General features: G+C 41.1%; 1 protein-coding gene across 1 annotated transcript in view; it reads right to left on the bottom strand.

Annotated features, from left to right (window-relative positions):
• Positions 1 to 6,150: 6,150 nt before the first annotated feature.
• Positions 6,151 to 23,228, bottom strand: part of TTBK2 (tau tubulin kinase 2) — a 92,954-nt gene continuing 75,876 nt past the window's right edge. The window contains exons 13-16 of the mRNA XM_080930814.1: positions 19,607 to 19,818; positions 17,875 to 18,463; positions 12,843 to 14,113; positions 6,151 to 8,205 (exon numbers count right to left, since the gene is read on the bottom strand). Coding sequence (XP_080786940.1) covers positions 7,743 to 8,205; positions 12,843 to 14,113; positions 17,875 to 18,463; positions 19,607 to 19,818 — 2,535 coding nt within the window. The 3' untranslated portion in view covers positions 6,151 to 7,742. The remainder of the gene's footprint in view (positions 8,206 to 12,842; positions 14,114 to 17,874; positions 18,464 to 19,606; positions 19,819 to 23,228) is intronic.

Raw genomic sequence — 23,228 nt, forward strand, 5'->3', positions numbered from 1 at the left:
ATGGTCACTCTGTAGACCAGGCTAGGAACTCATAGATTAGCTTGCCTTTGCTTCCGGAGTGCAGGGATTTTAAAGGGGTGCTTCCAGCCTACTTAGCTTTTCTTTTTTCTTTTACTCAAAGGCTAACTTTTTTACCATTGGCCAATCTTTTTATCAACTGACAATTGAGGACAGAGTTCTTGCTGAGGCATCTTATAAAACCATCAGACCACAAGCCATTGAAGGTCTTGAGGAATTGTCCATCAGACTTGTATTTAATTCTTTATGCATTAAAGAGTTATATTTCAACTTCTTATATCTGAGAGGTCAATATTCATGATTAGCTTCTGGAAAAGCAAGGCATTTCTGGACACCCCCACCCCCCAGACTGGTTGGTTAACCCTCTGGCTACACCTGTCTGTTCCTTATTTTGAAGAATATGAGTGGCTTTCAGATATTACTCCTTGGTTAAAAAATTTTTCAACACATGGTATCTCAACGAACAGTTTCCTCCAAAGAAAAGCAGCAGTGTATTGTCTCTGTATTCCTCATTCAAAGGAAGACAGTAGATGGAGCAGAAAAGGGAGTTTTAAAAACTTAATTCTGTGCCGAGGTTAGTGGATGCTTGTAGTCCCAGTACTTGGCAGAGACAGAAGAACAAGTTTCAAAGCCAGCTTGAACACACACCCTCAGACCTCTGAATCCTGGTTTTCACCTAGCTTCTATTCAGTTAGCCCAAATGTCCTCTTGACTGTTTATTAGTCACTTCTGTTGTGCTGAATCTGTAACACTGTAGTAGTTTAAGAAATATTTTTCACTTTTTGAAATTCAAACCATCACACAAATAGCACTAAAGTTTGCATGCGGACTGAATGTTTTATTACTAGATTATAAAAATAAAATACAAAATAATTTTAAAACAGAACTTAAAACACTGTACAAAGCTTTAATATGGTACAAATGGGAAAATTAAATAAATAATTACACTTTTATGTACAGATGGCCTATACAAAAGCATTGCATGATTTTCAGTACTCTATGCCTCTGGTTGCCTGAGCAAAAACACATAAAAGGAAGATGCTTGAAGGAGAAAGAATACAATGTAATACATTGAAAAGAACTTCAAAGAGCAATTACTTTTTCATCTCATTAAGAGAACAGTAAAACTGACTTATTTCTCTTTTTCAGTAAATGAATTCGGGTTGTGACTAAATCTGATAATGTTTGCCAATAATAACTTATGAACTTATTATATCTAATACAAAACGAGATGTGCCTCTTTTTCTGAAAAACTTGAAATCTGTAAGTAAATAGTCTGATGAAATAGAGGCTATTTAGAAAAGGTGTCAAAGGAGAACTGTGCATCAGGGAACAGCAAGATGGCTCAAGCCTGGATCATCAGATATGTTGTCTTCTCAACTCATCCAACCCAACAATCCAGTCTCTCTCATCTAAGTTTTTTCCTCCCTCACCCCTTTTGGAGACAGGGTCTCATGGAGCCCATTTCAGCTTCAAACTCATTATGCAGCTCATTGTGTATGACCTTCACCTCCTGCCCCTGTACTCACCTCCTAAATATAGGCATATACCACCAAGTCTAGGAAATCAACCCAATTCAATGCCCTGAGTGGCCCAGTGCTACATTTCCTTTGTCTTAAAAGATATATTTCCATTATTTTAATTTCTTTATTATCTTAGAGAACTAATTTTACTAACTGAAGAATAGTTTAATAAAACTGTTTTAGCCAGGCATGGTGACTCACACTTTTAGTCTTAGCACTCGGGAGGCAGAGGCAGGCAAATCTAGAGTTTAAGGCCAGACTGGTCTACAGAGCAAGCTTCAGGCCAGGGCTACACAGAAAAACCCCCATCTCAAAAAACCAAAACCAAACTTTTGAATAAAGTCTCAAAGCTTTCTTCTCAGCAAGCTCCCTAAAACAAATCACAGCCAAACTCTGAAGCCTTGTTTACTGCTGTGAGCAAAAAAAACAGCTGGTACATCTCAACTTTGATACAAGTGAATTTTTGTAGTTTTAAATTATGTTTTATAAGAGTTTTAAGTATCTTATGGCAAGGATAGTCTACATTAAAAATTTGGTTTACTAATGTCTTTAACTGAACAATCATGTTTATAATACAAAATAATTTTAAATTACTGAGAGATAAATCTTTCCCACTGTTAATGTAAAGTTATTAGCAAATTCTGTAATCCTATTAGTCTCAGAGATCTGCTTCATTCATACTGTTGTTGGTCTAGAAATTCTGGTTGAAGGTACCAGGAGACGTGGACAGCATCACCATAAGCCTGTAGCATAAACACCATCACCTCCAATTAGAGAAGGCAGAAACCTGTTACATTGTAAAGGCAATGAAAGGAACACCACTTTTGTTACAGGGCTCCTTAAAACCAAGGATTGAGCACAGTATAGAAAAATTATCCCATCACCTTGAACTTGCCTTAACTGTCATGGTTACTAGTACTTGTGTGGAAACAAATACTGAGTAAATTACTGAGTAAATCTTTGATATTATCTTGAGATTTTGTGAAACCAAGAGATGATCTCTTGTCACAAATGTTCTGATGCAAATCCCCTCACAAGAGGAAGAACTTACCTGAAACCCTACATATTTTACCTATAGTTTCCTCCAAGTGAACAGGGGTTCTTGTGCCATACTTGGGAGTTACCTAGGAATTTTTTCACTTTCTTAAGTCCTGGAAAGTAATGTTGCATAACTAATTCTTAAGGCTCCAAGATTGTGTTAAATTTCTGGAGAAATGGCCAAAATAAGGCAAAATACCCAATAATATGAGGAGTTAACATTTTACCTATTATACATTCTCAGAGTGTACACTAGAGTTTTGTAAAGTTTTGGTGAGGACAGGAAGTAGGGCATGCTTACCAGGCAGCACACCTCCCACTGTCTTAGTTGTGGCACTCCCTCTAGTTTCCTCTACAATTTAAGGTCTAATATGCACCACAGTGGCTTCTGAGTTGGGACTCTAAGGACTATTGACATGTGAGGACCACCAGAGTTGTTACATGCTGCAATCCTATAATGCATTTGGGTTGAAACATAAATAACTTCTGCAAGTATGTTGTCTATAGAACCAAATTCAAGTAATTTAAGCAGTACATTGGTTACAAAGGCCTTATTACCTCAGTGACCTCTCCTCAGAAACAATATCCCAAGCCATAAACAGGCACACTGTAAAGAAGTGAAAGCAAGCCATGAACATGACAGAAGTAATTTTTAAAGACATGCCATGACAGATACAAACAAATGAGAGGTACACTCAACATATAATATATACATATATGTATGAAAACGTAAAAAAATAATTAAAAAAATAATGTTTTTGTTTTGTTTTGTTTTTTGGGGGAGAGGGTCTCAGACTACATACAGCTCAGGTGGACTTGAAATCACTATGAAGTGGAGGTTGGCTTCAGACTCTCTTCCATTTTCCCACCTCAGTCCCACAAGTATTGGTTAGAAGTGTGAGCCATCACACCTAGCTAACAAGTTTTTAAAATAAGAGAAACTTTGTTCTCCAAGGCTGAATCTAGATTATCTATAACTACATTTTAAGATAGCATTTTCAAGATGCAGTTTTTCCTTAAGCCACTAAATTGTGGGTCTTGTTTCTCCTATTACCAATTCCTAATGTTAGAAATGTAAATTTTTCTGCCCTTGAGGAAAAGGCACCTGTTTGTCAAAGTTACTGGGTGTAGAAAAATCTCATTATTACTTAGCTATGCTAGGTTTATAAAACATGCAGCAGTGTGTACCTTTTCCAATGTATACCTTTTCCTTCGTGCAATGAATGCAGTCACAGAAACAGCAGCCTAGTAATCTGACTGCAAGAAACTCTCCAGTACCTGCTGTAGCCCCTTAAGTTCCCACAGTGGCCAGGAGTAAAACAGAGGTCCTGCACGTGTAGACATGTGGTTTAGTATGCGGAAGCAAAGAGTAGATAATGATGACAAGGAGTCTTTGACCATTTTGTTACCATTTTGTTTTAGGCTTTGATTAACTTGTTGCAACTTTTGCTAAAAACATTCATTGCAAAGCATGCAACTAAAGAAGTAAAGGTGGCTGTGCTCCTGTTTTCAAGGCCAGCTTGTGTGCCACAGCTGGAGAGAAGTACCTGGAAGCTTCACTGAAAGATGACTTAAGATCTCTGTCTTAGCGTTGAATCAGATAGGATCCGATTCCCTCCTGTTTTCACTATCCATTAAAGTCAGATATCTTTAGGCTGTGCAAGATTACAAGGTATAATTTTAATATTTCAAGCAATTCACAAAGCCTACAGTAGGTCAGTAGTATAATTTGGGGGTAACATTACCTAAAATTAGGAACTAAGTGTCCATTCCAGTGAAATAATCAGAGGGATTAAATAAGGTAAGAACAGGCTTGAGTTAGTAACCCGTGCAGACAGAAACCAGGTCCTTGTTTCCCCAAAGATAATTCTGCCATCACTTCTATTAAGGCTACAGTCATGTCCTTCACTGTATTTTGATGACTTGTGACTGAAATCTGGAATACACCATCAATAAAAACTCAAAATAAACTTCAAAATAAAGAACTGAAAATCCAAACCAAACCAAAAGCTTGATTCTCTCTAGATCATACTCCTGAGCCAAGAGTTGTCTAATGGTTGCCAACTTCTATTTTTAACCTGAAAGAAATGTAACATGTAACTATGTTTTTAAATCCTTTGTCTGTTTGTTTCTTCAAGACAGGGTTTCTCTGTGTAGCCCTGGCTGTGCTGGAACTAACTATGTAGACCAGGTTGGTCTCAAACTCAGAAATCCTTTCTCCAGAGTGCTAGGATAAAAGTGTGCTTGCGCCACCACGCCTGGCTACACTTTTTAATCTCTGTATCAGGGCAACACTTTATAAATGTAACTACTGATACATAAGATATAATTAATTAGCCCGTTTCCTTTTCTTCAGAGCAGAAACATCTTTGGTTGGCTCTTTTCCCTACATACAAAATAAAGCATTCTCATATAATGAGAGGCCTTTGTCTCTGGATTTTGATGAATTTGGTTTTTGTAAAGAATTATTTATTTTATGTATATGAGTCCACTGTAGCTGTCTTCAGACACAACAGAAGAGGGCACAGGATCCCATTACAGATGGTTGTGAAAACATGTGGTTGCTGGGAATTGAACTCAGGCCCTCTGGAAGAGCAGTCAGTGCTCTTAACCACTGAGCCATCTCTCCAGCCCTTTGATGGATTTGTTAACAACATGTAGAAAAGGAGGAAACACATTGAAAGGCTGGAGAAAGTAAACCCAGACAGAGAGCATCCTGTGTCCGCATGACTATAACAGAGAAATTGACAAAGAAAAAGGCTGGGTTCTCTTAGCTTTTCCAGTTACTATTAGCACATTTCTGACTAGAGAGGACAGTTAAGAAAGCTGTCTACTTTTAGCATCATTTAGTTAATGTAATAGAAAAGATAGAATTTCAGTTATCCTACATCCCATCTCCACTCCCCTTCAAAAGAGTGACCTGGAAGAGGCAACTTTCAGGAAATGTTTTAAAAAAACATTTGTAATGCCCATCTGTTCACTCTAACCATAATGACAGAACTGTGGCTAACGTGAGTCATCTTTGAGCCTGTTTTACAAGCATATCCTGTTACAGTTTTCCCCTATTAAAATACTTTTTAAGTGAAAATTAAGTACCTTATAGCTCGGCTTGGTAAAGACTGCCAGCTGCTGCACTACGCACCCGAAGGCAGACAACTCTGAGGTATCACATGCCAAGAACATATTTTCAGAAAATGAAGACAGGCAATGCCCAAGTGTACACGAGGCACACAATAGAAAAGGAATTTTATCATCTATAGTCTTGAAATTACAAATGCAGAAGTGGAGAAAAAAATGGATTTATATAAGCATATGTCTCTATATTTATAAATATTTATATAATTTACCATGAAAGACATGCAAGCAGTACTGCAGCAACTGTTATACAATATAATACATAAGGATCAGTCTCTAGTATTACAGTTGTAATAGATAAACAAATGTGCCTTACCACTGCACTGTTCTCAAGTGCTTGAACCTGGAAAGAAATTAAGATTCCACACTATGCCACATTTCTCACAGGAGACCTTAAGACTCGGTGTAGTGTCCCAAGTTTGAAAACACTTAACACAGAACAAGCTGAGTTAGTGCAGCTCCAGGGTGGCTGGGATGTACCACTGGAACATGCTCACTTAGTGAAGAAACACAGTTTCTTTTCCACCCCCACTTCTCCTGAAATTCAACTGTTTTGGGTTTGGCAGCAATTCAAAGTCAAAAAGTAGGTGTTTGTTAGAAGGTAGATTTCAACAGCAGGCAGATCAATTTCCCTGACCTCAATAAGGTTTTTATACACCCACAGGGCACCAAATAGCCCACTTTAAAAGTCTGGTGTCTTTAATTTTCCTCATTTCTGCTAGTAGGAGAGTGAGATTAGAACAAATATGATCCTTACAACTTTATAAATTGAAATTTAGATGTCCAAGGCAGCTATAAACAAGAGCTCAGTTAGTCAGTTTCTTCCCCTTGGACAGTGCTGGACTGAAGCCTCCTATGCAAAGGCATCGAATCATGATGTGCTTCCTACCTGCCCTGATTATACTTAGGTCTTGTTATAAATGTGGGAATCAGGCTAAGAAGCCCAGGCATTAAACAACACAAGAACCAGGTAATAAAAACATTGAAAGAAAATGATTTCATCTAAATTTATTTTCCAGATATTCATTCCTTATTGGCTAAATGTATAAAATACAAAATCTGGTTGTAAGCCTCAGTAACGTATTTTCTTTCAAACCTCTAAAAGTATAAGCCACATCCTGAAGTGTTGTTCTTTCCTAATATCATCCTGAAGGCTGACATTAGAAAGAATCCAGGAAAGTTGTCTCCTCTGGTCAGTCTCCTTCAGTGAGGAGGACAGGTAGTCAGGGGGGAGGGACTCTTCTACCTTTGAAAGCCACTGTCCCACTCTCTGTCCCTCTCCAAGGACACCTGCCTAAAATAGCTCTAGCTAGACATTTCTTTCCTTTTTGAGATAAAAATATAGGAGTTAAGAATTAAAAACTGTTGCTCAAAGGAAAATAGCCAGGTTTGACCAAATAAAGGTAACTGGATGTTAGAATGTTATTATGTGCTAATGAAACACATTAGGGTGTATTGTTAAAATAAGAGGTTAAAAACATTAACTCTAAAAAAATGTAAAATCCAGGAAAGATACTGAGTGGAAAGAAATGTGTAGATTCACTAAATAAACACACAAACCAAATGTGCCCAGGTCATGGTTTCCTGGCAACAGGCTTCTTATATTTGAATGTCTGCGCAATGACTCTCCAAGGTTAGGAAGTTTTAAATAAAAATATCAGCCACTTTTGCTATATACTTTTTGAGTAAAGAATTAACAAACTAGGCAAAATCACTTAAAATCCAATTCTATTTCATATCCTCAATTTTCTGTTTCCAAGGCAGCTATAAACAAGAGCTCAGTTAGTCAGTTTCTTCCCCTTGGACAGTGCTGGACTAAAGCCTCCTATGCAAAGGCATCGACTTGTGATGTGCTTCCTACCTGCCCTGATTATACTTAGGTCTTATTGTAAATGACTGATCATGTTACTTTCTTTTGTAAGAGAAGATCAACACTGATTGTTTGAAACAGACAGTACAGGGACACACATGCATCAGGTCTAGGAGGATGACTGCACACCTTTCCCAGAGATACAGCCTGCTCTCTTCCTATCTGCTGAGTTTACTAGCTGGCTTACTCTTCCCTGGGGGAGTTTTAGAGCTGGCTGAGTGGTGGTGGAGGCTACCAGATCCTTTGGGGCCATTTTTGCTGGGTCTGCAATGCTCCTGTTGGCAGGACCTCCTGGAGGACGATGATCCTGAGTGGCTGGGAGGTGACTTGCTTCTCCCCAGATGTGGGGAAGAACTCCTCTGGTCATGGTGGGGCCGTCCAGCCCTAGACGGTGAGGAACTAGATGTTCGAGGCAAGGATGAGCTTCGAGGAGAAGCACTGGGACTTCTTCGAGGTACAACTGGACTCTTGGGTGGTGTTTTTGGATTGTGAGGAGATCCTGGACTCTTGCATTGGGTAGTACTCCGGGATTTCTGAGATCCATTTTGAAGAATTTGGGCCAGGCGAGAGAAAAGGTCTGAGTCAGAGTTACTACTCCCTAGAACTTTGTATCTGCGTAGCCTTAAAAGAATAGAGAAGAATTAATTTTTTATTACAGTATCCAAAATTATGATGTGTATTAAGTATGCTAATACCAAAAAATACACTAAAAGTATACTGAGTTACTCTTTCACATACATGCTGTGTTTGACATCTGCTATGTCTCTTTGGCCTTTTGGTTAATGTTTCCTTTGACAAGGTCTTCCTGTGCATCCCACACTGATCAAGAACTCAATATGTAACCCAAGCCAGGCCTGCCTCAGCTTCCTAGGTATTGGGATTATAGGTATGCATCATCTCCTAGCTTTCTATCATTCCTGGCCTAAGATACCTTGTTTGTATATTTTTTAAAATTCCAAGAGGAGCCATGAGGATGGCTCACTGGGTAAGGTTCTTGCCATGATAGCCTGGTGACTTGCGTTTGATCCCTGGAACCCATGTAAAGAAATGTAGAGAGAAGCGAGTCCACAAGGTTGTCCTCTCACCTCCACATGCACACTATGCACATCCCCATCATGCAACACCCCCCATGATAAAACTTGAAGATTTTTATAAATATATAGTTCTGCTATACTCAGGCTGACTGGCCATTCTCTTGCTTCAGAGCTACCATGTCTAACAGTAATAAAGGTTTTGTTGTTTCTTTTAAATGGTTTTCTGAGACAGGCTTGCTCTATGTAGTTTAGCTCATCTGGAACTTACTGTGTAGGTCATTATTGTCCTGAACTTGTGGTTGTTCTGTCTCAGTCTCCCAAGTGTTGGCATCCGCGTATGCCATCATCTCTGGCTTTATACTCAATTTATATAGTAGTATGGGTTGTCTCTGGACCTCTTCATTAGTTCAGTCAAGCACATGGAACTTTGACCTGACTATGGTGTTTAAAGGTGGGGTCTTTGGAAAGTGATCAGATTAGATAAGATCATTAGGGTGGAGCCTCTGGTTAGATCCTGGTGGCTTTGTACAGGGAAGGAGACTGGCATATGCAGAGATGCACAAGGTGCTCGAGCCCCCATGTGTAGTGACTAAGCCCAGGGTCTGCCACAGCCTTGTGCCATGTGACTTGGAATTCCCATTCTCCTTATAAATTAGTCTGTCTCTAGTAAATGATTATAAGAACAGTACGCTGACAAATATGTAAGATTTTAAAGTAAAGAATATGTGTGTTATGGACTTTTAAAAAAATACCAGGAACCCACCCAGAAAACTACACTGGAAGAGTCAAATGCAATTATTTAGAAACCTGAATTACATCAAAGGCTTGCAACACACACAGGAAAACTTGGGCATAAACTGCAGTTAATTTTGGTCAGTTTCAGATTTTAGCAAGGTAGTTGTTACCCATCTCTACCTTCAGCCCTATGGCAGGCAACTCTGTACTAGCTTCTAAAGCACTTTGCACACAACTTACAGGAATCAGGGTAGACAAGCCAATTAACCCACCAACCCACCCACCCAGTCCTTAGGCTGTAAATAGGCTAGGAAGCTCAGAGTACAGCGCTTCCTGAGGACCAGAGCTTAGTTCTCAGCACCCACATTGGGCAACTCATGACCACCTGGCCCTCCAGCTACAGGAGATCCAACACTCTCTTCTGGCCTCTGGGAGCACACGCACACATACCACACTCACTCCCCCAACTGAAAATAAAAATGTCTTTGGGGAAAAAAATCTGCTTGGAGATTGTACTCTCATTGCTTTGTTTGTTGCCCCTCCCTAAAGGCCTCATTCATCTGAGGACAGCTACGAATAAGGACAACATATCTGCTGAGGACCACAGCAGATGCAAGGTCAACAGGCTGATGCCCAGGAGCTTGCATTTTCTGAATAATAAATTCTCAGTAAAAACAATGAGTTAGGACATGTATCACTTCAAACTGGGGAAGATAATTTTATCAATGTTGATACCTTGGGAGTATTCAACATTCATTCAAAGCTGAACAGAGAAATGACCCAATAACAAAAGCTAAAAATTTACATTCTGCTCCAGTTATAAACCAGATCAACTATTAAGGTACTGCCTAATGAAACAAATAGAAAGTGATAGGATGGGGCATTTCAGAAACTAGTATATTTTTATTTTACTTAATTTTTTGTTTCTTTAATTAAAGGCAGGTTCATCGGGAAGCTGGTCTCAGAGGAGTTCACTGGTCCCAAGGACTGAGTTCAGGGGAGTCGCCATGGGGAGGAGTGGGGGAGAAGAGAAACAGTGTGTGTGCAGAGAAGAGGAAGAGGGAAGGAGGGAGAGATAGAGATAATGCTTTAGGAGGTCAACCATATAATAATAACTTCATAGATAATTGTCCCATTGGCTGAAATAATTCCTTTTACTTGGCTGGCTTACGTCTAAAAAAAGATGACATTGTTTACTATGCTCTAGAGCTCTTCATTGAGGCTTCGCACAACAGATGGAGTGGGTGGCCATTCTCACATCTCTGCCCATTACCGCACACTCCCACTCCCTCTTCTGTGACTGAAATGACTTTCAGGGGGATACCAAGACTTAGTATTTCCTCATTCTGCCAATTTTTTTCTTTTTCCTTTCTGGAGCTAAATATTAAAGACTAGTACGTTAGACTGGAGAGGTGACTCAGTGGGTAAAGGTGCTTTGCCTACAAGTTTGATGATCTAAATTCAATCCCCAGAACCTACATAGTTGATGAAAAGAACCAACTCCCTCAAGTTGACCTCTGGCTGCTACACAAGTGTAGTGGTGTGCACATACACAGTTCTTAAAGGGTACATGTGAGTAGTGAGAAGAAGCAGAAAATGTTAAGATAGTAAAACTGATACTGAGTCTGAATCACAGAAAGATAAAAGATTAAAGAAAAGGGTAAAGAACTAACAAGTGGGCAGATATAGGTACTACAGGAGTTGCAGAAGGAAAAGAAATTATGTAAAGATTACCTAAGAACAGCTGGAAACTCCCCCAAACTCCTTCATTAAATAAAGATATCACATCCAGTAAGCTCAATGATCTAGAAGCAAAATGACTCCAAAGTGATCCAATCACACACCATCAAACCAAGACACAGAATCAAATTGTGCAGAGTCCTAAGAACAGCCAGAAGGAAGCAAGTTGTCATAAATATACAGGGAATCCTAGAAGTTCTGAAGGCCAAAGGGCAGTGGGTTAAGGACTGAGATCTTTAAGAATCCCATGTTGAGAAAAAGTCCCCTTCAAAGATGAGAGAGAAATAAAGATGTCATGATACTACTGAGGTAAAAGCTGAGCCTGGGGCTTGGCAGTACAGTGAGAAGTAAAATAGGTACTTATGGCATGCCAGATGCCCTGGGTTCAATCTCTGAAGCACACAGCTACTTCTATCATCTCTAGACCTGCTATCTACAATGTGAGCTGCAGTTGCTGCAGACTGAACCGAGAGACACCAAACAGTAACTTGAAGCCATAAAGGAAAGAAAGATCTGAATAAATAAATAGACCAATACATAGTTATAAAAGTGATTATTATTCTCACAGTTACTTGTAATTTTTATAAAACATTCAACTGCTAAAGTTGAGTGTGATTGTTGCACATTTATAACCCCAGTGGGAAGATCAGTTTGAGCTACGTAAGTCTTGTCTTAAAAGTAAAATTAAATTATAAGCTTCTGTTTGGGCACATAAAATGAAGATGTAATCTTGTTATTTGAACAAGTACAAGGAATGGGGAAGTGACTTGAAGGGACACAGTGGTATGTCCCTGTTATTACCCTCTAAAAACCCAAATAGAATGCTAGAACTTTGGGACTGTCTGTCTATTCCAGGGTGACCACAATGAAAACAAGCACAACTACACAAAATGAAAAATAAAGGAATCTAAGGTTTCAGTGCGCGCGCGCGCGCGCGCGCGCGCGCGCGCACACACACACACACACACACACACACACACACAAATCAGATAGATTAAAAAAAGGACAAACAAAATGACTTAAGTTGGGGCCAACAAGATAGTTTAGCAGGCAAGGTGTGGTCAGTCTGAGGGCCTGAGTTGGATCCCTGAGGCCCATAAGATGAAAACTATTCCCACAAGCTGCCCTCTGACTTCTGCACCTACAAAGGCATGCACATAAATGTAAATAAACAGATGATGTAAGGCTTCTAAATACAGCAAACACCAAAATGACATAAGTCCCCTTCTTCCCAACTGCCTTTAGAGGAAAGGGAATTCTGGCAGACAGCAACATGAATGACCCTACAGATTTCCTGCTAAGTAAAGTAGGCCAGCAACAACAGCACCAACACCATGATTCTATTCCATGATTTTATACTTGATAATGACCAAAGCCATAAGGAAAATTGAGTGTTTCTGGGGGACAGAAGTGGAAGTTTGTTGTTTAATGGGTTTAGTTCCAATTTTATATGATGAAGGGGGCCCTAAAGTACACAGTGCTAAATATACATAGCAAAACTAGCATGGTTAATAGCACTGAGAAGGACACTTGAAATGAGTAAGATGGTAATTTATGTTGTTTTATTTTGCCTCAGTGGAAACAAAAATGCATTGTCCTCAGTAAATCTGTATCGTGCCCTAAGGGTGTGCTGTGGAGGGAACAGAAGAAAACAAGTTCAAAAGAAGGAACTTTGACAACTGCTGTCATGCAGTAAAACACACTTGAAAACAGTTACACACTACACACATGGAAAGCATGAAACATTACCTGGCTTCTACTCCAGGCCTGACTGGTGGCTTTCCCGGTGGTGGCCGAGGCAAGAACTGAGGTGAAGCTGAGCTATTAATCTGATCTGTGCTGACCCAGGACACTGGCCTTGGAATCTTGCTCTTTCTAGACTGGGAGATGATGGGTGACAGAAAGCTATCTTCAACTGATCTACTCAGGTGGGAATCTACTGCCAGTCTGGAAAGGGGAGCGAAGACTTCCTCCTCAGAAAAGGGAACTGGAGCAGCAGCTAGTTTCTCCTCTATCAGCTTATCAGAGGCACTTGAGAGGTCCCCCAGGAAAGACTTGAACTGCCTTTTTTCTACCAGAAGCTTGACTATTTCTGGCTGATAGGCTTTCTTCTGTAAAAGCTTTTCTTTTGCAGAGACTGCAGAAGATGATTCAAAAGTTGAGTCTATTTCTTGTGCTAAAACAGGGATCCGGCTGTGCCTGGTCACAAAGGATGACCGAATCATGTCCTTCCGTGTAGGAGGGCCATGCTCATTCTCTGAGACACAATGATAGAGTTCTCCATTTCTAGGGGCAACTTTCTCTCTCTTACCCTCTTGGTGCAAAAAAGTCGAGAGGTCTCCTTGCTGCCCTGGCAAGTTTTCACTCTCAGTGTCATCTTTTGTAAAGAGCTTGCTGTTTTGCATTGCTGCTACCTGGGCTATTTGCCCTTCAGCATGTGGGTCAATGGCTTGTGGAGACATTTCTGAAGTTCCGACTGCCAAAAGCTTCATTATCTCATGGCTTTTGTCCTGATTTGGCACCACACTAACATTCTGTGTCTTTGACACATCCAGAGGTTCTGTGGTAGCTGACTGGTCCCTTTCTGCGGTCACTAAATCTCCTGGGAGAGAGATTTCAATACAGTGTTGCCCTTTACTTAGCTTCTCATCTTCATTATCTGACCCCATAAGAATGCTTTTCTCTTCTGTTTCTCCAGGGAGATTTTCAAATTCTTTCACAACTAATCTATTATGGTCAGGAAGGTCCTTTGGTCCCAAGTCTTGAGATGTGTCACCGTCTCTCATGTTGGGTAACATTTCATGACCAGTGTGATCTATCTGAAGTCCCAAATCCACTCTGCTTTCTCCGCTAGCTAGTTCACCCTCGGTCACAACCAAGCCTGAGAAGTTCTCCCTTGGAGAGAAAAGTTCTACGGTGGGTTCCAAGGGCTGAAGATCTTTCTTCTCTGGTTGTGGACCATAGTGAAAGCTTCCTGAAGTTGACTGTGTTGATGCTGCAGAAGGTCGAGGAATTGTAATCTGGAGAAGCCGGGAGAAAAATATAAAAAATTCAATTATGTGGGTTATCAAATCAGATACATGATTTGAGATGTAATATTTCAGATTTTAATTTATAAGAGCAGCAAAAATGAGCCAGGCACATCCCTTTAATTCCAGCACTTGGGAGGCAGAGGCAGACAGATATCTGAGTCTGAGGCCAGCCTGCTCTACAGAGTGAGCTCCAGGACAGCCAGGGCTATAGAGGGAAACCTTGTACTGAAAAAACAGAAAAAATGTTTACCAGTTTTTCCAACTCATACTAAATGAGCACTTATGAATAAAAATGAAGGAATCCATGATCCCCTCAAAGGACCTGCAGAGAACAAACAGTTCCCTTGGAGGTTCTTTCTGCTTGTTTTCCTAACATGCTCTATGCATCAGAAGACTGTCCTATGATAAATTAAATTCTACTATCCTTACAATAAAGTTTTATGTGAATATAATTTAGAATATTTTTTAAAATGGCTTTTTTTTAGAGAAATCAGATAAACTTAGATCACTTAATCAAGACCATTGAGTCCTAAGAAAACAAATAAAAAAAATTCTAAATTCAAATCCAAACTGGAGTGTTCATGGGAGATTTGGCTTACATTCACTCTCCATCCAAGTATATGACAATTCTAGTATAGATATGGAGTCAGCCAAGTTGTTTGAAATCTATTTCACTTTGTGTCATAAACATAATTAGGCTTACAGACATGTAAATCCTGCCCTAAAACCAGTCCGAGACAAAATCACCTGACTGAGTTATGAAGTAACTCCCAAATAAAACAGGCATGGTGCTATATAACTGTAATCTCAGAACTTGGGTGGCTGAGGCTCATTTGAATTTGAATTCCAGCCAGCCTAAGCTATGCTATAAGATTCTGTTAAAAAAACATAGGCTCTCTGCTCCTCCCTGTTCCAGAGACAGCTGCATCTTCTCTGCAGAGCCAGCCTCGTCCTTAGATGAGGTGGTGAAGGTCAGTGTAAATAGATTTGGCCATATTGGGCGCCTGGTTACTAGGGCTGCCTTCTGCTCTGGATCTGTCAAAGTGGAGATTGTTGCCGTCAGTGACCCCTTCATTGACCTCAACTACATGGTCTACATGTTCCAGTGTGACTCTACCCATGGCAAATTCAATGGCACAGTCAAGGCTGAGAATGAGAAGCTCATCATCAATGGGAAGTCCATCACCATCTTCCAGGAGCGAGATCCCACTAACATCAAATGGGCTGATGCTGGTGCTGAGTATCTTGTGGACTCTACTGGTGTCTTCACCACCATGGAGAAGGCCGGGTCCCACTTGAAGGGTGGGGCCAAAAGGGTCATCATCTCCGCCCCTTCAGCTGATGCCCCCATGTTTGTGATGGCTGTGAACCATGAGAAATATGACAACTACCTCAAGATTGTCAGCAATGCATCCTGCACCACCAACTGCTTAGCCCCCCTGGCCAAGGTCATCCATAACAACTTAGGCATCGTGAAAGGGCTCATGAACACAGTTCATGTCATTACTGCCACTTAGAAGATTGTGGATGGCCCCTCTGGAAAACTGTGGCGTGATGGCCGTGGGGCTGCCCAGAACATCATCCCTGCATCCACTGGTGCTACCAAGGCTGTGGGCAAAGTCATCCCAAAGCTGAATGGGAAGCTCACTGGCATGTTCTTCCGTGTTCCTACCCGCAATGCATCTGTTGTGGAACTGACATGCCGCCTGGAGAAGCCTGCCAAGTATGATGACATCAAGAAGATGGTGAAGCAGGCAGCCGAAGGCCCACTACATTGAGGACCAGGCTGTCTACTGTGACTTCAACAGCAACTCCCACTCTTCTACCTTTGATGCTGGAGCTGGCATTGCTCTCAGTCACAACTTTGTGAAGCTCATTCCCTGGTATGACAGTGAATACAGCTACAACAACAGGGTGGTGGACCTCATGGCCTACATGGCCTCTAAGGAGTAGGAAACCCTGGACCACCACCCCCAGCAAGCACACTGAAAGCAAGAGAAATCCCACCCCAACTCAGCCCCCAACACTGAGCATCTCCTTCACAATTTCCATCCCAGACCCCCATAATGATAGGAGGGGTCTAAGGAGCCCTCCCTACTCTCTTGAATACCATAAATTTCAATAAAGTTCCACTGCACCCACTAAATAAATAAGCAAATAAACAAACAAACAAATAAATGGAGCTAGAGTGCTGAAGATGCCTTAGGTGAATCCAATAAAATAAATTTAAAGAAAACAAAACAACAAAAACAGTATAGGTCAGGTGTGGGGCACACGCCTTTAATTCAGCACTTGAGGAAGACATCTGGGAGTTCAAGGCCAGCCTGGTCCACATGGTGAGTTTCTCTGTAGGTTGTCCTGGAAACTGCAGCAATGTTCCTTCCTTGGTTTCTTGGGTACTGGGATTACAGAGATGGGCTAAAAATCCTAAAACAAAACTCAGGTTGGACTAGACCAGTTTATTCCCTTGGGCTAGTGTTCCCTAAACCACAAACAATTGTACAAAGGAGTTCCGGAGGGGCTGGGAGGGAAGATCAACAAAGTAACCAGGTTGGTGAAGAAGTAGGAAATCAGTCTTCACAACAATGAAACCCTAACTGTGACTGTGTCTTTTTTCCAAGTCTTTTATACAGGGCAAGTGCAATTGTGTTTTAACAAAAACCATTTCAATTTGGGAAACAATGCTGAGATTAGTATGTTAGAAAGTAAGGCTAAACCAAGCGGTGGTGATGCTCTAACCATAGCACTCAGGAAGCAGAAACAGGTGGATTTCATTGAGTTCAAAGCCAGTCTGGTCTACAGAGTGCTGGGAACAAAGGTATGTCTGGCTTTAATTGTTTTCTCTATAGAACGTAGTTTAAGCTTCTAACTGCACAATCTTAACACCTAACCTACCTTCTTTTCCTGTCTTTCTTCCCTTTCACTTATTCATTTATTTAGACATAGGGTCTCTCCTACAGCTAGGATTGGCCAGAGTAGGCTTGAATTTACAGTGGCCTTCTTTATTTAGCTTCATAAATTCTGGAACTATAGTTGTGAACCCCTTACACAGATAGCCTTCATTTCTTTCAGTGTGTGTATGCGCATGTGGGTGTGTAAGAATGTGTTTGTGTATGGAGACATACTTTTTAAAGACAGGATCTCTCACTAAATCTGAAACTCAGTGATTTGACTAGCAAGCTCCAGGGACCCATTTGTCTTTGTCCTCACTTCCAGCTCTATGCATACTCCAACTCAGTGCTGGAGTCACACATGTATCCTGCTGTGCCTGGGTTCTGTGTGGGGTACTGGGTGTCTGAACTCAGGTCCTTATGCTTGGACAGTAGTAATTCACTGACGGAGTCATCTCCCAGCCCCATTCTCTTCTTTTTTTGTCTTGTAGTTTTGAGACAAAGTCTATGTAGTCCCTGGCTGTCCTGAAACTCACTATGTAAAAGAAGCTGGCCTCAGAGATTCACCTTCTAAAGATGTGTGTAACCACACCCAGCTCAGGCTTCTCTCCTCTCCCCTCCCCTCCTCTCCTCCCTCCCTTTCCCCCCTCCCCCTCCTCTCTCTGTCTCTCTAGACAAGAGTTTCTCTGTCCTAGAACTCATTCAGAAGACCATGCTGGCCTCAAACTCACAGAGATCCACTTGCCTCTGCCTCCTGAGTGCTAGGATTAAAATCGTGTGCCACCCTGTCTGGGCCAGGCTTTTCTTCATAGCACCTAGAAAAGGTAACACAAAACAATGACAAAAGCCATTTCTTACCGCAGTCAGGGGTCCTTCTGCTTGTGCCTCCATTGGACTCGTGGGTGTCACTGTGATGAACTGACTTGCAGCTCCAGCCTGGAGGTCTAGCCTGTCTGTGTACAGTTCTGAAGCAGCAGTAGCAGGGCATTCAGCGGAGAGTGCCAAAACCACACCTGAGCTTTCCTTCTTTAAATGATGGTTGTCAGTCCAAGGATCTACTTGAATCTTTTCATCTTGAGGTGACCCCTCAAGGACCTGAAGCACTTCTGGCTCCTCATCTGAAGGGCTTCCAGTTGTTTTATGGCCTAACACCTCATTTGTCCTAAAGTCCTGAAGGTCTTGCTCCTTGTCCACAATCACCCACTCTTTGGAATCAACCTCCTGTTTGCAAGAGCTTAAGTTAACAGCTATAAATCCATGGCTGCCACCACCATCTGCCTGTTCTGGGGTGTTGGCAGAGGCAGGCTTGGAGACATCAGGAAGATACTCTTCATCATAGTGCCAGATGTGGTCAGTGCGGGACACAGCAGGGACACAAGGCTTATGAGGCAGCGCAGGGAGAACAGGTTCCTTTCCTGCACTGGAATCTTTCTGCATTTTCTCCATACTTAAGAAAATGGAAAGAAGTTACTCAGTTGTCCTTAGAGAAACATCTATTGTATCTATGTGGAACAACCATTCTTAGAAAAGTAACAAATGCATATGGAGTCTCACAGGGTCACAATGCTCTCTACTTGCCATTCCTGCTCTTCCCCAACACTGTCCACCTTTAAAGTCTCTTTTATTAGTCTGGCTCCTTGCTAAATAAGTTTTTATCCCTACTGTTCTCTGATATCGATACCTCATCTTAAGTGTATTTCAAATGGTTAAAGTCCATCTTTTTGATCATATGTGGCTATGTAGTAATGGATGACCTAGAATTTCTGATCCCGCTGACTCTACCTTCCTATAACTGACATGGACTACCACATCTACTTGTATGTGGTTTTGGGATTGAACCCAGGATCTCACATATGCTAGGCACACACACTACTAACTGAATTATACCTCCAGCCCAAATCCACAGCCTTTCTTAACCCAACATTTCACTGCCAACAGTCCCAGAGCTGGGACGACAGTGTCCCTACGACACACAGCTATCTCTCCGAATTATCCTGACGCCTACGGATTGGCAAACAGACCTCAGCTCTTTTTACATTTACATTTCCATCTGTAACCAAAATTTGCTACAGGCAGAATGTGACTAACCGATCAAAAGCACCAGTCATTACACTATTTATACACATTACCTGTAAATGTTTAACTTTCCTTCTATCTTGGGAGACATGAGTGCCATAGGGGAAAATGACAATTTTTATACAATTCCCACTGTGCCTTATCTCTACATGCCCCCATCCCTGCCTAACGTTGCCTTTATTGTGCCTTTGTACCTCTACACTGTTGCCTGAAAGAGCTCACCTTCTAACAAATTCACTGCAAATATGTTCATTTTACTACTGTATCTAGCATTAGGAAGTTAGCAATTCACAAAGACTTTGCTGTAGGGTTTGTAATAATATTAGACAAGTCACATTAAGAATAAGGGTAAAGATATGAACAAATGGAGTCACTGTTATAAAAACACAAGAATTTCTTATTTGAAAGAATTTATGGTAATGTAGATAAAACAACAACAATAATAATAAATAATGGTAACATGGAAGTTTTAAAAAGAGAGAGAGAGAAAGGGGGAAAAAGATATATTACATACCAGGTCTCAAGAAACTTGTCAGTATCTGGCTTTGGCTCAAGTGTCAGACGTTTTTCCAGCTCAAAGCTGTGAATGGAACGTAACTTCCTTACTAATGGAACATCTCTGTCTGGCTGAGTAATCTCTGATCGGACACGGATTGGTGACCCAAGGCTGGGAGCATTGAGAATACCATTTACTTGACCATGGCTATTTTCTTCTTCAGTAGCTGCCTAGGAAAAAAAAAAACCATAAAATAGAATCGTGAAAATTATTCCAAATTTATACATGTGAGAAATTACTGAAGCCTTTGAAATGTCAACAAGATTACATGTTTCAGAAAATCAAATTTTTAAAAATTTAACTTTAAAAATTATTATTTATATATTTGTTTATTTACTTACTGTATGCATGTGTGTATATGCCATTTCTACATGTGAATATGGAGGTCAGAGGACAACTTGTGGGAGATGACTCTCCTAAATGCAAGTTGCCAGGCAAGGTGGCAAGCACTTTTACCTCCTGACTCATCTCACTAGCCAAGAAAACTAAGATACTTTGACTTTGGGTTTGGAAAAATGACTCAGCAGTTAAGAACATCTTCTGCTAGAGTTTGAGTACCAGCACCCACATCAGGTGACTCAACCACTGGTAACTCCAACTCAGGGGATCTGAAGACTCTGGCCTCCATGAGTACCTGCACACACATGCACATAGTTAAAAATAAAAATATAGACAGTAGTAGTTTCACTTTATTAAATTTCTGCTTGTCAATTCTTCATACTCAGTTTTTCCTAGGTTTATACTCAGTGTTAGTATTAACTTACTTATTTATTTTTGGTACAAGAATAGTCTGAAAATGCTTAAAGGCCTTCCTTGTTACATTACATCTGTTCAGATGTTTAAAGAGCCCTACCCTACTCTATTAACCCTAACCCTCAGAAAGGAGGTTATCTTAGAGACCTCACAAGTTAGGAGAGACTGCCAAAACTGTCATACACTTTCTCATTCCCTTCCTTGAGAACAAACAAACAACAAAAACCAACACTTTGGGCTAGACCAAGAGGTTGCTGGAAAGTGCCAGGGCAGAGCAGAAGACTGGGCACAGAGTAATACAAAAGGCGGAGTTTCTGCAGGCCACACAGAGTCTGTCTCAAACCAACCAACAAATCCAAACAATCAGATTTCTCAGGCTGGAAAGATGGCTCAGCAGTTACTAGCACTCATGATGGGTCACATCTATTTGTATTTCTAGGTTCCGGTGGCCCCGACACCCACTTCTGGCGTCTGTGTGCAACGGGCACACAGACACACATGCAAGCAAAACACCTACATACAAAAATAAAAACTAAAATTTAAAAGGGAAAAACCCTCAAACTATTAAAATCCAGTTTGTTCCGGTACCATAAAGACCACACTGGTTGATATTACAGAAATCAGACAGCAAAAGTCGTAGCTGAGTATAACCGAAGCACTGAGCTCACTCTCCAGCAACACAGACATCACTGGATCCCACATTGCTGCCAATGCTTTTACAAATAACATTAACTATGTATGTCTAAGCTATAGTCCAAACACCTATATTCTCATGCTGTATTTCATGGACTGAACCCCCTAATTCCAAACAAAGATAATGGAGCATGTGGGAAATGACGTCATGAAGGCAGTCTTTATAAAATTGGTATTCTTATGCAGGGTCCTAAAGAGACCCCCAAATCTGTCTTGATCACTATAAGTAATAAAGTTCTGTTGTTTGCAAGGTACCTATTTCATGATATTTTTATTATAGCAGCCCAAACATACTAAAAATATATCCTTAAGGGTATTTTTCTTTTTTAAAAAAGGTTAACATTTCACTTTAAAAAAAGATTACTTAGGATAAAGATGGAGCAGAGACTGAGGGAACAGCCAACCAATGACTGCACCAACTTGAGATTCATCCCATATGAGAGAGCCACCCCCTTACACTATTAATGATGCTCTGCTATGCTTGTAGACAGGAGCCTAGCATAACCGTATCAGTGGATGGAGGTTGTACTGGTTGGTTTTGTGTGTCAACTCGACACAAGCTGGAGATGCCACAGAGAAAGGAACCTCCTTGAGGAAATGCCTCCATGAGGTCCAGCTGTAAGGCATTTTCTCAGTTAGTGACCAAGGGGAAGGGTTCTGTCCCTGGTCTGGTAGACATGGGTTCTATAAGAAAGCAGGCTGAGCAAGCCAGGGGAAGCAAGGAGTAAGTAACATCCCTCCATGGCCTCTGCATCAGTTCCTGCTTCCTGACCTGCTTGGGTTCCAGTCCTGACTTCCTTTGGTGATGAACAGTGATATGGAAGTATAAACTGAATAAACCCTTTCCTCCCCAACTTGCTTCTTGGTCATGATGTTTTGTGCAGGAATAGAAGCCCTAACTAAGATAGAGGCTGATACAGAGACCCACAGCAAACATCAGGGAACTCAGGAAGTCTAGTGGGAAATTGGGGGATAGAATTGGGTAAGTTGGAGGTGTCAAGGACACCAAAAGAAGACCCATAGAGCCAACTAACCTGGGATCATGGGGACTCACAGAGAGTGGACTACCAACCAGGGAGTGTGCAGGGGCTGGACCTAGACCCCCCTACACATTTGTATCAAATGTGCACTTTGGTCTTCATGTGGGTCCCCTAACAAGCTGAGTGGGGGCTGTCCCAGTCTCTGCTCCACCTCCCCCAATTGGATCCCTTTCCCCTACCTGGGACTGCTTGGTTGGGTCTCAGTGGGAAAGAATGTGCTTAGTCCTGCTGGGAATAGATGTCCCAGGGTAGGGTGGTACCCAAGAAAGGTTCCCCTTCTTTGAGGAGAAGGGGAGGGGACAATGGGGAGGAGGAAAGGAGGAAAAGGGCTGTGATCAAGATGAAGTGAATAAAAAAATTACTGAAAAGAAAACTAAAAAAAAAAAAAAAACTTATTTCTAATTGCATGCTGGGGCCTATGCCTGTGCACTTGTGTCTGTGTGTCGGGGTGAGGGAGTATATGCATACGTTAGTATATGAACACTGAGTGTAGATGCTCTCAAGAATCCAAAAGCATCAGATCTGGACTTGGGGTTAAAGGCTGTGAGCCAAGTTCAGGGCCTTTTCAACAGCAGTGCACCTCTCCGGTCCCTCCTTAAGATAAAGAACTGAGTTTGTGATATAGTCACACAGATATGCTGTTATACTTTGTTCTCATTTTTATCCCCTCTCAAATTTAGTTATTAATTAACAAATGTACAAAGTTAGGACAAACTTCTCAGAACTGATCACAAATTATCTTGGGAGGATACAGTCCCATTCATAAAAGGATGACTGGTCAACTTTCTACCAACCATATTTTTAAGGCTGAACCCTAAGCTTCAACTTCCTTCCCAACTACTCCCTTTTCAACTGTCGTCTGTGTAGCTGTGGCTGACCTAGAGCTCACTATAACCCAGCATGGCCTCACCTCAAACTCAGAGATCCATCTGCATCTCTACCTCTCAACTGCCATGATTAACAACTACAACTACTGTAACGTAACTTTTCAACATTATCTTCGTATTTCACAAAAGGAAACTCACCAATTTCTCTTCCACACTCACAAGTGGATCTGCATACAATTCTACCTTTTATGTATCATCCACTTTACC

Source organism: Micromys minutus, assembly GCF_963924665.1.
Source record: "Micromys minutus genome assembly, chromosome: 17".
NCBI classification, from domain to species: Eukaryota; Metazoa; Chordata; class Mammalia; order Rodentia; family Muridae; genus Micromys; species Micromys minutus.